The 13,686-nt window shown below is 41.6% G+C and overlaps 1 protein-coding gene across 4 annotated transcripts in view; it reads left to right on the top strand.

Moving 5' to 3' along the window:
* Paqr9 (progestin and adipoQ receptor family member 9) overlaps positions 1–9,436 on the top strand; it is a 46,883-nt gene extending 37,447 nt beyond the window's left edge. For 2 of the 4 annotated variants that reach the window (XM_063249135.1, XM_063249136.1), the window contains one exon: positions 573–9,436. In XM_063249135.1, coding sequence (XP_063105205.1) covers positions 729–1,853 — 1,125 coding nt within the window. In that variant the 5' untranslated portion in view covers positions 573–728 and the 3' untranslated portion in view covers positions 1,854–9,436. Of the gene's footprint in view, positions 1–53; positions 324–572 lie in introns of those variants that run through there. The other 2 variants (XM_063249134.1, XM_063249137.1) reach the window with 2 other exon arrangements.
* The last annotated feature ends 4,250 nt before the right edge of the window (positions 9,437–13,686 follow it).

Here is a 13,686-nt window from a genome sequence, read left to right as displayed (position 1 = left end):
CGCGATGACTGTCAGCGCATCTCTCCGCCCTGCCCCGCCCCTCCCCCGCGCCGCAGCTCCCTGCCCCCCGCGAACGCGGCTCCCCAGTGTCCTCTAGAACGCCCGCGCGCCTGTCGGGTTTCGAATCCCGGCTCCGACCCTCGGCTCCGGCGCGCGGTCCGGACCTCTCGCGGGCCAGCTTTTGGACCCGGCATCAATCATTAACGGGTCTGCCGGGCTGCGGCGGCCCCAGCAGGGGGATGGTACGGAACTCTAGACCGGGGCCAAGTCTGTCCCCCGCGGCGGCCGCGAAACCTTAGCCGCGAAGGCCCCCGCCCTTCCCGGTGCGCCCGTCTCTCCCGCCCGCCTGCCCGCCCGCGCCGCGGCTCGCACATCCCCGCCTCCCGCTCCGGGGGCGGCGGCGGAGGCACCGCACCGCGCGATGCCCAGTCACCGCAGCGCCGCCGCCGCAGTCCGCAGCGCGGGCGGCCGCGCGCCCGGAGCAGGGAGCTCGCCTAGCGGGCCGCTGAGCTGCGCGCTCCTGCCGGTAGGCGCGCTACTTAATGATTAATTAATTAATTTATTTATTTTAGGAACGGCTGCTCGGAGGCGCAGGTCCTGTCTCAAACCCGGAGCGACGCCCCCGGCGCGGGCACAAAGGCTCCGACGGCGGCCGGCGGGGGCTGCCCGGCGCGAAGGAACCGGCGCCAGAGGACTTCTGTGCGCGCTCTAGCCGAGCCCCGGGCACCATGCCGCGGCGCCTGCAGCCCCGGGGCGCGGGCACAAAGGGCACGACCGCGGCAGCCTCGGGGAACGCCCGGCACTCCCATCCCGCAGTCCCCGAGGTGCCCCCAGCGTCGGCCAAGCTGCTGCTACGTTGGGACGAGGTGCCCGACGACTTTGTGGAGTGCTTCATCCTGTCGGGCTACCGGCGCCTGCCCTGCACGGCGCAGGAGTGCCTGGCCTCGGTGCTGAAGCCTACCAACGAGACGCTCAACTTCTGGACTCACTTCATCCCGCTGCTACTGTTCCTGAGCAAGTTCTGCCGCCTGTTCTTCCTGAGCGGCAGCGATGTGCCCTTCCACCACCCGTGGCTCCTGCCACTGTGGTGCTACGCGTCCGGAGTGCTGCTGACCTTCGCCATGAGCTGCACGGCGCACGTGTTCAGCTGCCTCTCGCTGCGCCTGCGCGCCGCCTTCTTCTACTTGGACTATGCATCCATCAGCTACTACGGCTTCGGCAGCACGGTGGCCTACTACTACTACCTGCTGCCTGGCCTGAGCTTGCTGGACGCAAGAGTCATGACCCCATATGTGCAGCAGCGCCTGGGCTGGCACGTGGACTGCACGCACCTCATCGCTGCCTACCGTGCACTGGTGCTGCCGGTGGCCTTCGTGCTGGCTGTGGCCTGCACAGTGGCCTGCTGCAAGAGCCGCACTGATTGGTGCGCCTACCCGTTCGCCTTGCGCACCTTTGTCTTCATCATGCCCCTCAGCATGGCCTGCCCCATTATGCTGGAGAGCTGGCTCTTCGACCTGCGTGGCGAGAACCCCACGCTCTTTGTGCACTTCTATCGCCGCTACTTCTGGCTGGTGGTGGCTGCCTTCTTCAACGTGAGTAAGATCCCCGAGCGCATCCAACCAGGCCTCTTCGACATCATCGGTCACAGTCACCAGCTTTTCCACATCTTTACTTTCCTCAGCATCTACGACCAGGTGTACTACGTGGAGGAGGGTCTGCGCCAGTTCCTCCAGGCACCGCCCGCGGCGCCTACCTTCTCCGGCACTGTGGGCTACATGCTGCTGCTGGTGGTTTGCCTGGGCTTAGTCATCAGGAAGTTCCTCAACAACATTGAAGTCTGCAGTAAAAAGTGAGCCTCTACCATGGAAGAGGCTACTGGTTTGCCTATCTGTTTGTTTGGAGTTTCTGTTGTTGCTATTGTTGGTTTGTTTTCAAGTTTTGTTGTGTTTCCTTCTTTGCTCGAGGAGGATGCTGCAAAACCACAAGGGAAAGGTCCATTGCTACTAGGGAATCTCAGTTCGTTTGGGGGGGGGGGGAATCAACCGAGAGAGGGCCGCTGGTTCTTGCTCCTTGAAAAAAATCAGATAATGTCTCTGACATCCAGGGATTTTGCAAAGGCATAAATAAAATCCCAAACAACACTCCCAAGCAGTTTGATTTTCTACTTGTTTCTGTGTCAGCAGTAATAACAAGTAGCCCTTGTGAGGTCAGGTATGCAGTAAAGAAGATAAATACTCAGAAATTCCTGGATACTTCCATTTCAGTCAAGAATGCCTGAGTTTGTCAGAAGAATGGAGCTTTGTAGGAAACAGGTGCAAAGACACAAACCCAGGGCTTAACCTGCTAGATTCTGCATGGAATGTGAACACGAGTTAATTATTCCAAAATGTTTCTTACATGTTATTTAAATAGTAATATATGATGATTTTTCATAATTTATAAAAGCCTGTGATATGCACTGAATTTTCTTTGTCCATAGTTTTGAATTTTGCAGCCTTCTGCATTGCACACACTTGAACTGGACGTCAGGGCAAGCTGCTTAAAAGTTCTCTACTTGTTAAAAACAGTGTTTTCAGAAGGCCTATGAATCTCATGATACAACTGTGAATGACTTTTACCTTAGGGATTCTGGTTAGTATATTGGTGAAGAGCTCAAGTGGTTTGTATAGATCTCAGACTCCTATTTACTTTAATGTGTTCCATAAACTCATCCAATTCTTTGTTTTGTTTTTAATCTAATTCTTTCCTTCTCTACTAAAATTGCCACTGGAATAAATGTGCCTTTTGAAGCAATGCCCAAATGACTGACCTCATACAATTTCTTGCATAGAAGAACAGCAGAAATGAGCTCTTCTTATTTTACTGCAAATCAGGATGGAAAGTGGGGTTGGTTTTAAGTTTTTGATAAGACCAGAAGTAGCTTACTGGGATGTGCGTGGTGTTGGACTTCTCTACCAGGACAGGGAGCCAACTCAGAATTATGGCTGTGGCTCCTAATGCAGCCATAGGGGAGGGTGAAAGAACACTGGTGCCATCCATCTTTGCTTAAAACTTAAAATATAACATTCAGGAGTAAACAAGGCAGTTAATATTGTAAAAACAGAAGCATATTAACATTATACAGAAGCATAGTAACTGAAATTTATGAATTAAATAAGATTATGAATAGCCAGTTAAACACAGAATTCTTATTTGGGTCAATATTATGGAAGTGATTGGCAGTCACATGAATCTGTGAAAAATTAGCAAAGACACCCCAAGATACTTCATTATTTTTGTGGTCAAGGTCTGGTTATATAGTCCAGGTTGGCTTTTAACTCTATATGAAGCCCAGGTTGGGCTTGAATTTATAATCTTCATGCCTCCACTTCCCAAATGCTGGTAGTAAAGGTGGAATAAGCCCGCCTCCCAAGATGCTTTCTAGTCACCACATGGGCCAGCTTTACTTAGACATGTCTTATAAATGCTAGCCTATAATTGAGGCAGAAACTCTTTATGAACACAAACCTCTGAGGTAGCGCATTTAAATATCACACTTAGTAAATTGGTAGTAAGCCCAAAAAAAGTTCATAAATGGGAAGTATTGACTGAGGACATAATTTTGATCGAGCACATAAAGTGAATGAATACTTAGCACTGGTAAAAGATGGCTCTTTTTTTTTTTCTTATAGTTTTAATCAGTACTGTATTTGTAAACAGAGAAGCTTGGCACAATTCCCTGGAGGAACCAGTATCAGCATGTGTGCTAATTTGCACACAAGTTAAATTTATGTACATCTGTATTTAATTTAGGACCAGGTAATAGGATCATAAATACACTTTGTACAATTCCTGATGAGTGTCAGTGTCTCCTCCTTCAAGGAGATTCCTGTCAGGTTGCAGGGGCTGTTAATTTGTGCTCACCACACAAGTTGCTCTTCAGCTGTAACTTGACCCAGTACATGTGTTTAAGGACAGTTGTGAAATCAGGATATCTCCACTTGGAGACTTACTTGCATGGTCATTGTTATGTCTTCTAGATCCCCAAAGAATGTTGGTTCAGAAGCTAGGGAAACTGAAAAATATTTTGCATCTTTCTTGTCAAATGGAACCTCCCTTTCAGAAGGAACTTTCCAGAAGGGGACTTCCAAAAAAGACTAATGGGTTTAAGAATAAGAACTAAATCCTAGCATTTGTCACTTTAAATTTTTATTGGAAACCTTCTGGGTCCACAAACAGAATTCTCTTCTAGCCCTGTCTTTGTCCTTAAGCAGAGGCCACTCAAGGATAAAATTATACCCATATCATTTTCAAGTGATTATGATACATGAGCCAGTGAGATGACACACTTTTCCCTGGGAAGGTTTATCGACCCAGGGCGTTCCACAGAGAATGGGGACTCACTTTCTTATTCCATTTACCTTTTTCTTCCTCCCCTTTTCCTTTCCCTTAGATATTATAAACTGCATATAGCATTGACAAGAAGACATTCTAGATGAAAACAGTGGCTTGACTTTATTTTATGTCTGCAAACAAGTAGTGCACCTACTATAATCATGAATGACTTGTTTAACTTGATAAACTAGTTGTTAAACTATATCAGAGTTTTGTCAAGATAGACAATACCATTTTAGAAATGGTCATTTACTATCTGCACATTTATATAGAACCATGTAGATGTTTTAAACATTTTAGGGATAATATCACAATCAGAGTAAAATATCTTTGAAAATTTTTTTCACATTCTCCATTTTGTCACATCTATTAAAATTTGGCTTGCCTTTATTATGTTCAACTATTTGAAATTTAGGACAACTTATAAATAAGAATTCTCTTCATTATCTTTGAACAATCTATTTCAGCAGTAGTGTTGAAGCGTATTATGTAATGCATTTTATTTTTACTTGTTAGTCGTGATCTAGAAGACATCCCAAGGAGCAGCACCATTGAATGGTGGCTGGGAAATGTGAGTGCTTGACTGCAATGCCTGTTACCCTGTGGGTTAGTCCCTGAGGCTGACTCAGGCTAAGCTGGGTGGTTAAAGGGGTTTCTTTCTTTCCTGTACTCTTTGCAGGTCAGTTGAAGAGGGTGACCTTCCCAAAGAGATGACATAAGAGCTCTTTGGTCATGTCATTACTGGCTTATAAAAATAAATGAAGCTCTTTTCCATTGGCCACATACTTTCTATAAATAGCCAGGAAAGAGTATGGAGCTAGAACACTGGCCAGAGTGGCCTTCACATTTCCATTCTTAAAGATTGCCTGTAAGTTCTTATAGTCAAAAAACCATTGAGCCTCATCCATCATGGTACTTTATAGGAACCATTTCTAAGAATGTAAAATTTGAGGAAGGGACGTGATTGTTATCATTGCTTTTTCTTGATGTGGTGCTGAATTGGAAGATTAATAGCAATAATAGAGAAGTTTTTCTTCAAATCTCGTAACTTTAATCTGCACAAAGCTGAATTAGGGGACAGGTATGGCAGGAGTTAATGTTGGTCCAAGGTGACAGACTTAAATTTTCCGATTGTCATTATAATGTGGGGACAAAGACCAGGGATATAACTCAGGAGCTTGGCACCTGCTTGGCAAGCACAAGGTCCTGAGTTCAATTCCTGGTGCCAAAATAATAATAATAATAATGTGGGGACAATCGTCTGCTCAATTGTGAGCAACTGTGAGTGTGTACAACTATAATACCTGGCCAAGCCCCAGACCCTTATTAGACACATCATATGTGTGTATGATATATGAATATATATATATACATATTACTTTAATTGACTAATTTTTAAATAGAGCAAAGAGATGGCTTTTTTTTAAAGACAGGGTCTCACTCTATAGTTCACACTGGCCTTGAATTCATTATGTACCACAGACTGGCCTCAAACTCATGGTGATCTTCTTGCCTAAGGCTCCTGAGTGCTGGGATTACAGGCATCTGCCACCATGCCCAGTGAGATGGCTATCTTTGAAATTAGATTATAAATCTTATTAAACATGTTATCAGCCACTTAAATGGTTTTTATCATCTTGTTCATCTGTTGAGGTTTCATACTGCTCACTTCACTGTCAGTCTTCTTGAGTCAGCATTCATCCATTCATTTGTGTAATCCCTTTAGTGATCACTGAGCACCTACTAGGTGTAAGACCTTTGGGCAAGGATCTGTCTGTCCATACTGTTGCAGCCCTTACTTTTTGCTTTTTGGTGGAACAGAGAAGATTGTGTTTTTTCTCATACCTATTATCATAAAAGCAGTGCACAGAATCTTATTTCAATCAACATGCTAATTTATCTGCAATTTCTTTTCTATTCCTGACTGCTCCTGGGTCTATGGTTAAAAATAACTTGAAATTGTAAAGTACTACAAGTCAAGTAGAGGGTTGGTGGAAATATGTACAGAACTAGAAACGTTTATCATTAATAAAAATATTAATGACAATAATTATTGGGAGGTTATTAGTAGTTGTATCATTATGAAATTTGGTTTATTTAAAGTACCTAAATTGGGATATCATTAAGTGAATTCTACAGATAATATAGTTTTAAAACCCAAACACACAAATTTAAATGCTTAAATCTCCAGAATTAAAACTAAGTCTAATGTGCTAGCTTTTTTTCCTCTTTAAATTTTTTGTGTGGTAACTTACAGAGCATATCTGAAGAAAATAAATCTGCAGAAAGTCACTTTTAAAAAAGTATCAAATGTTTAAAAAAAAGAGGGCATGGGAAAAGAAGAACAAAAAGAACTGGATTCAAACAGCAGCCTGGGCAGCAAGTTCAACAGTGTTCAGTTTTTAGGAGTTTTAAATTTTGTCCCTAGAAAAGCATATGAATCCCCAGGCTCTTGGTGTTTAAACAGGTAGGCAAGGAATTCTATTTGGCTTATCTTGTGGCTTTTAACCTGATCACGGGTGCCTGAGTATATTTTGAGTAGTGCATTTATCCCCTGGCTTAATGTCCCTAATTTGCTTCCTTAAAATTAGGGCATAGGTCAAAAAGAAATTAGCAGATAGCACCAGTCAATTGTAGAGCATGCTTTGAATCATTCTCATGAAGGAATGCCAATATTCACCGACATAAACTGCTTGGCAAAAAGTTAAAGAGCCTAGACACACTGGGAAAGGAAGCATTCGGTAGATGAAGCTGAACACTGCTGCATTCCCTTGTGAGAGGCTACATGCTTTTCTACTGAAAACTGACTTCTTCAATATTATGAATAATTATTTCCTAGTTATGAAAATGAGTATCAGTTCTTGTCACCATTTCAAAAAACTAACACAAATTTCTCTTGTCCTTTCAAAAAGAACAAAGGTATTGCATTTTTGGATTGCAAATTTCTAACCAGTATATAGGCTTTTTTGCTTTAGAACAGCTTCTTAAGAGTCTGAGCAAGTTGCAGAATTAGTGTTTATTTATAGGTCAAGAGCCAAAAATGCTCACTTAGCTGTTAATTGTGGCAGGATGTGACTTTTCTGAGCCCTAAACAAACACCTGCCTGCAACAAAATGCTTACTTATTTGCTCTTTAACTCTGGGAAAGCAGCCTTTACTTGGAGCTTTTTAAATTGTCCCCAGTGCACTGTTCCTCTGAGTGTGATTCAGGAGCTTTATTGCGTTTGGTTCTCAACGTCTGAAACCTATTCCAAACATAGCATTTCTCAAAAAAAATTTCTTGAGTGTGCACAATTATTTTTGATTGTATAAAAGTGGCAGGCCACCTTTCTCATGCCTTAAGCTCCACCCAAAATATGCAATAAGCACTCAAGGCTGAGGGCAAGATCTGCAGTTGGTTATTTAGCCATATGGCGAAAATGGCCCTGCTTCTCATGGTTTACTCTAAACCCTCATTTCTGGATAAAATATGGGCCATACTGATTTCATTTCTTCTTTTGGTTCCATCTCTAATTAGAAAGGATAATGTTTTTAATATGTGGACGCCAAAAAAAGAAAGCTCATGGGAAATTTTTTAAAGAAGTATCTTAATTTTGTATTCTACAAGTTTGTAATAGCAATTTGTTTGTTAACAAAACAAAACAGGCCTTAGCACATGGGTGAGAACCAGTGCTTTTTGGAAAGCCTCATCTCTATCCTTGGGGGTTTGACTGACCTTGAGCTCTTACCTAAATGATAAAAGGCCTTGTAAGTCTTTTAAAAATGTAAATACTATATAGTTTAAAGAAGGGTAAAAACCATTTTTTAAAAAGAAGAAAACATGTCAGATAGGTTCTAGGTATGTAATGAGGCTAAATTTTAAGGTCGTTAAAAGTTTTTGGATAGAAACTTTATTACATTGCCTCTTCAAGGAAGTTGTAGCACAAAAGGTCTACTTTTCCACGTGGTTGGTTTTCATTTCTGGAGGCTCTGAGCAAAATTATTTTAACCAAGCACCTGGGAATCCAGACAATAAACAGATGAGTTGTATTTCACTCGGAGAGGGTTGCGACCACAATGAATGACAGCCACTAAGAAATGCACAGCCTTAGAATTTGTCCCTCCTTTCTTCGAAATGGACGAAACCCCAGGCCAATGCTATACAGACCAGACAGAGCTTTCTGTGTTCCGGGGCTAGGGAAAGATTCTGTGGCCACTTTTCCTCTGCACTAAGCATGTGGTAGCTCTTAACTTCCTCCACATCAGCCTTCTCAAAGACCATGTCCGCCACCCTTGAAGCCTTCACTTCCCACATATCCAGCGTTGAGACAAAAGATCCCTAAAAGGATTCAGTATGTAATTAAGCCTTCTCCACCCATCTGCCTTATGAGATACATCTATTTCTAACCTAAGGATTTAAATTAAATAACTGTACTCAAATTGCAAGCATGTGTAACCAGCAAGTCCCCTTCTGAAGTAAAGGGCATTACTTGAAGGGTCATCCTCATGTTTTTCCTCAGGTCAGAAGCAGAGGGAGGATTTAACAGTGATCAAATAGAGAAACCTCGTGTCTGTTGTTCTGTTTCAGTTCATTTAATGTTGATAATGGGAGGAGGAGGGAGTAAAGAGTTATACAGGCAAAAGGAAAGAATTTCTACCACTGCTTGCTAAATTTATTATTATCATGCCACCCTGACGCCAGCCCCTCATCTACATCCTAAAGAGCTACCTTATATACCTACAGAGGGCTTCTCAGGAGATGTGACTTTCCACACCTGGGCAGTAGTGTGGCTTCAGATCAACGGTGTATTCCAAAAGAGGAGCGTTACTTAATAATTTCAGACTTCAAGATGAATGAAGCAAAACAACCTGTAAAAATAGATATAATTTTGGTCAGTTCTGTGCATGTAGCTAAACAAATTGTGACTGATTTCTGTTGTATAGTTTGTGGTGATCTCAGTTTTCCAACACTCTGTTCCGCCTGTACAGTTGTCTTGAAAATGAAATTCTGTATGATAATGTAACTATGCATTTTTTGCGGAAAAACAAACATATGAATTAAGAATAAATTATTTGTAACCACAGTGTTTAAGCCTTGTAGTTGTATGGCTCTGTGTACATTCTGGAGATATTATTCAGCAGACAAATATTGTCATACTAACACATGATAAGAAAAAAAGTATTCTTAGCAAAATCAACAGGCGCAAAAGTAGAGTAAACCAGCCAGTGCCTACGAATACATGCCTCCTGTCCCAATTAGCTTGAGTACATTCTGTTGTCTACTACTGATCCCACATTGATTATGCCAGGTCAATAGAGAGAGATGGTTTCTAAATGCTGGATTCTCTAAACCGCTGGCAAATAGGGTACTAGCCCTCTGCTTTCTCACTCCTTTACTTTCCTTGGCAAGACAAGCAGGTTCTGGATCAGGCAGCTTCTTCAAAGAGTTTAGCTGTATTTAAAACCAAAAAATTAATATTAGAAAGATAAATACTGGAAGCTTTCTCTCTTAATGGTAACCTAAAATGAATAAGAGAAAATACAACATGGGTACTTATACATCAAATAAAAGAATCTAAAATAACAAATCCTATAAATAATAAGTGGTATTTCCATGCATCAAGATAGTTTATAAAGTGTTCATGTCAATATTAGCCCTTAATATCAAAAACTCCATTACATCTAAAAAATGTACATAATTCTAATATTGTGGTCATGAGTAAGTCAGGATTTCAGAAGTAGCTTGTGTTTCTTTTTCTCTGGTCAAAAGTGCTTATCCCTGTGAAGTGACCCCCCACTTCCATTAAAAGTACCCTTGATTTCCTTTGAGGAAGGATCCTTCCCCCTACATTTTGCTGGGACTTCTCTACCGGGCACGTGACCCAAGGTAGACCTGCAAGCAGAGATTCTTTCTGTTCTGTGTTTTCCATTATTCACCTGCCCAGGTCTTGATGCAGTTCTGCAAGCTAAGCCATAAGCTTCCCAATAATTTCTTTTCCCTTTGATTTTTCCCCATTGGTAAGTTACCTAGAGAGTTTTTATTTTCTGTAATTAAGGAATATTGACAGAAGACTTCCAGTTTCCAGTGTGGCACATGAGACATTTGGAAGTTGTCACTTTAAATAGTAAGTAAAAAACTAACAACAAGCTGAACTGAGAAACCAACATATGTGGTAAAAATGAGATCATAGAGCACAGAAGTGAACTGTGCCCTCAAATTGGAGAAACGGACAGGGAGATACAGAGAAGTATAACTTACCAGAGCAGGAACTCAAGAAAAGAAATCTTTGCAGGAATCAGTAAGTTTATTTTACTTTCCTCTGGAACACATGTTTAGCTTTCAACAAAAATTACAAGGTTTGCTAAAAGTCAAAAAGAGCATTACAACCACTTAAAACCTTATGCTAAAGGTTCTAATGGGAAAAGCAGACAACATGCTGTAACAGAGAGATAATTACAGAGAGGCAGAAATTTTGAGAAGCAAATACAAATGCAAACACTTCCAGAACTGAAAATATGAAGAGGAAAAAACACTGGGCAAAAACTAGAGATATTGAAGAACTATGGAACAATTACAGAAAGTGTAACATATGCACAAAAGAATATCAGAAGAAGAGCAGAGAATGGAACATAAGAATAGAAAGAGAAGAACATTCTACACATAGACACGACATGACTTATGAATCATTTCTAAATTACTTTTTTCTCTCTGAAGTCCACTATCAGTTTCTGACCTCCAAATTTCTTTCTTAAAAGTGAAGAAATTTCTAAAAGAAGGTAGAGATTTGAGAAACTTATTTGCAACTTATAAATATTTTTAAAACAATAGGATTAATAAGAGAGATTCCATATCCTAATGGCTTGCATAATTTTCATTCTTCCTATCTTGATTCTCTACAGCTATAAAAATACATGTGGAAAACTGAAACATGGAGAGAAGTACTGTAAACATTCATCAATACAAAATACAGTTCTCTAAGAGCTATATTATTACTGTAGAATGACCTGGAAAATCCTACTGGATTTTACTCTAGCTCTTCTTAACTCAGTGATTGACCATATTAGTTCATCCTTATCCCACTGTAAATCTGTTATAAATATCCGTTTAGAGTTCTTTCATATTATTGTTTTTGTTCACAGAAATGTTATAAAGTACAAAATAAATGGGTTTAGGAAAAGAAATATCTCAACTGGCCATGGTGGCACCTGCTTATTATCCTAGCCCTCTGGTAGGCTGAAGAAAAATTTAAAGCCTTCTAAAACTTTAAAAAGGAAGGAATCTGGGGTTCTGCCTCAGGGCAAAAGCCCTGGTGATTGTTTAATCCCCAGTATTGCCAAAAATGTGCTACAAGAATATCATTTTGATGTTCTATATTTCTTCTGTTGTTGCCCTTTGGTTTGGCTTTTTGTTATAATTTGATTTTTTTTTGTCTTTTTCTTTTTGTCAATCTTAACTCCTAAAGAAAGGGTCAAACATCATAAATGATAGCAGTTAAATCTTCCCACATCTCATTTTGATTTGCGGTGTTACTTATGTCTTGCCAAATGAAGTGCTCACTTTTGCAGCACCTGTACGTCTTGCCAAATGTAAATCTTATTAGCGTAGAGGTGCCAGTTTATTGCATAAACACATAAGGGATCCAGGACTGGTGGTGTAAATCATGGTGCCTCACCATGAAATCTAAAAGAAAAAGTTGTTTGTTCTATGCATCAGGAGGAGATCTATGCCTTCTCCACATTTCACTGGTTAATGGAATCATCCTAGCCCCAAGGCCATCATTGCTTTGTTGTGGGAGGAGATGCTTCCTGGTAGAATGAGTCATCCTGTGAGTCACTATGGTGAAGGATCTTCTTCTCTTCTTGGGCTTAATATGACAGTGCTTGTCCAGGTCATTTTTAAAACATAAACAATTATCTCCCCCTGCATATCCAATTCCATAAATGGCTTTTACAAAACATCTGCCAAGCCACAGCATGACTGGGCTCCTCCCACAAGTACACCTGACCATCCATAACCTCTCCCAAGAAATCCCAAAGAGGAAACAAGTGCCATCCTGAAAAGTAAGAGCCCAGGTGTTGAGGGACATTTTAGGCATGGTCCTTATGTTTGGTGCACTGTCCCTCCATCCCTGCAGGCAAGCTTATGAAGGGACAGCCTAAATGAAGTTTCTTACAATGAGGAAGGAAACAGCTGGGCCTCAAGTTGGAGATAGGACTCCACTGATCACACACACACACATATACACACACACTCAGAAATACTCCAGACACTGCAGAAGCATTCTGAGCATCCAGGGGAAATGGGGTGATCTCATGGCATGAGAGAGGTCACAGAGAGTAGATGTTGGCTGGTTGTCAGGCAAGGTAGCAGCACCAATCTAGTTGGGCTCTGTGACTTCAGACTTGCAACTGTCAGCTGGGGCACTTGGTGGTGGGGTGCATACAACTGGCCTAGGCTTTGCTGGGGTCACCTTGGTACTGAGCTCCTGCCTCCCTCTTACTTTTACCTTGCCTCTTGAGTTCATAGACTTGAACTGAGTTTGATTTCATACACCGTTATTTCCTAGATCTCTCCCCTTCGATGAGATTCTTTGCCCTGGGGACCTCCATTTCCTCAGCTATAACCCTATAACTGGACTGGAAATATTTCTTACTTAGCAGTAGTGTGAAGAGTCAAAGAATAAATACGATGTGGTTTCACTCAGTGCATGGCTCCCCTAACTGTTCAGTTTTAGTTTGCCCACACTGTATTAGCTGAAACTATCGTGATATTTTTAATTAGTACATGATTGCAGTATATAATGATCATATTAGTAGTGGGAAGTGATACATGTACATAATATAATCTTTAGTTATTTAATCCCCTTCTCAAATGCTTTATACACTCAATCTATGAGGTTCCTGGGAACCTGCATGCAGGCTAGGAAAAAAATAAAACTTGAATTAAGACTTTCTGTATCAGTGTTGTCCAATGGAACTATTGAGGTGGGTTCATATCCAATATTAGAAATCCAAGCAGCCAAATTGACAATTTTGGGATTTTAGTAACTGAGCTCAGGGACCACCCGCAAAGACCCCTGTTTCAGAGTCAGATCAAGTGGCCCCAAACTAGAGGGTTACAGAGTTTTTAAAGAAGAAAACCACAAAGCAAGACATCTTGTTGGGAACAATTCAGCTAGAACCTTTCATTAATTTTGGTTGGCACATGCATCCTGCTTCTTTGTTGAGCAGGTTAATTTTTTTGTGGGTGCAGCTTATTCTGCTTTTCTCATGGAACTTGTACCCTGAGTAATTTTTCACTCTTCTAGGTCAAATACAGGACACAAGATGGCAT

The sequence above is a fragment of the Cavia porcellus genome, unplaced genomic scaffold, assembly GCF_034190915.1.
Source record: "Cavia porcellus strain 051 isolate PalLab524CR breed Dunkin Hartley unplaced genomic scaffold, mCavPor4.1 scaffold_5, whole genome shotgun sequence".
Classification (NCBI taxonomy): domain Eukaryota; kingdom Metazoa; phylum Chordata; class Mammalia; order Rodentia; family Caviidae; genus Cavia; species Cavia porcellus.
Note: the sequence above shows the minus strand (reverse complement) of the source record. Positions and strands in the feature narration are given on the sequence as shown.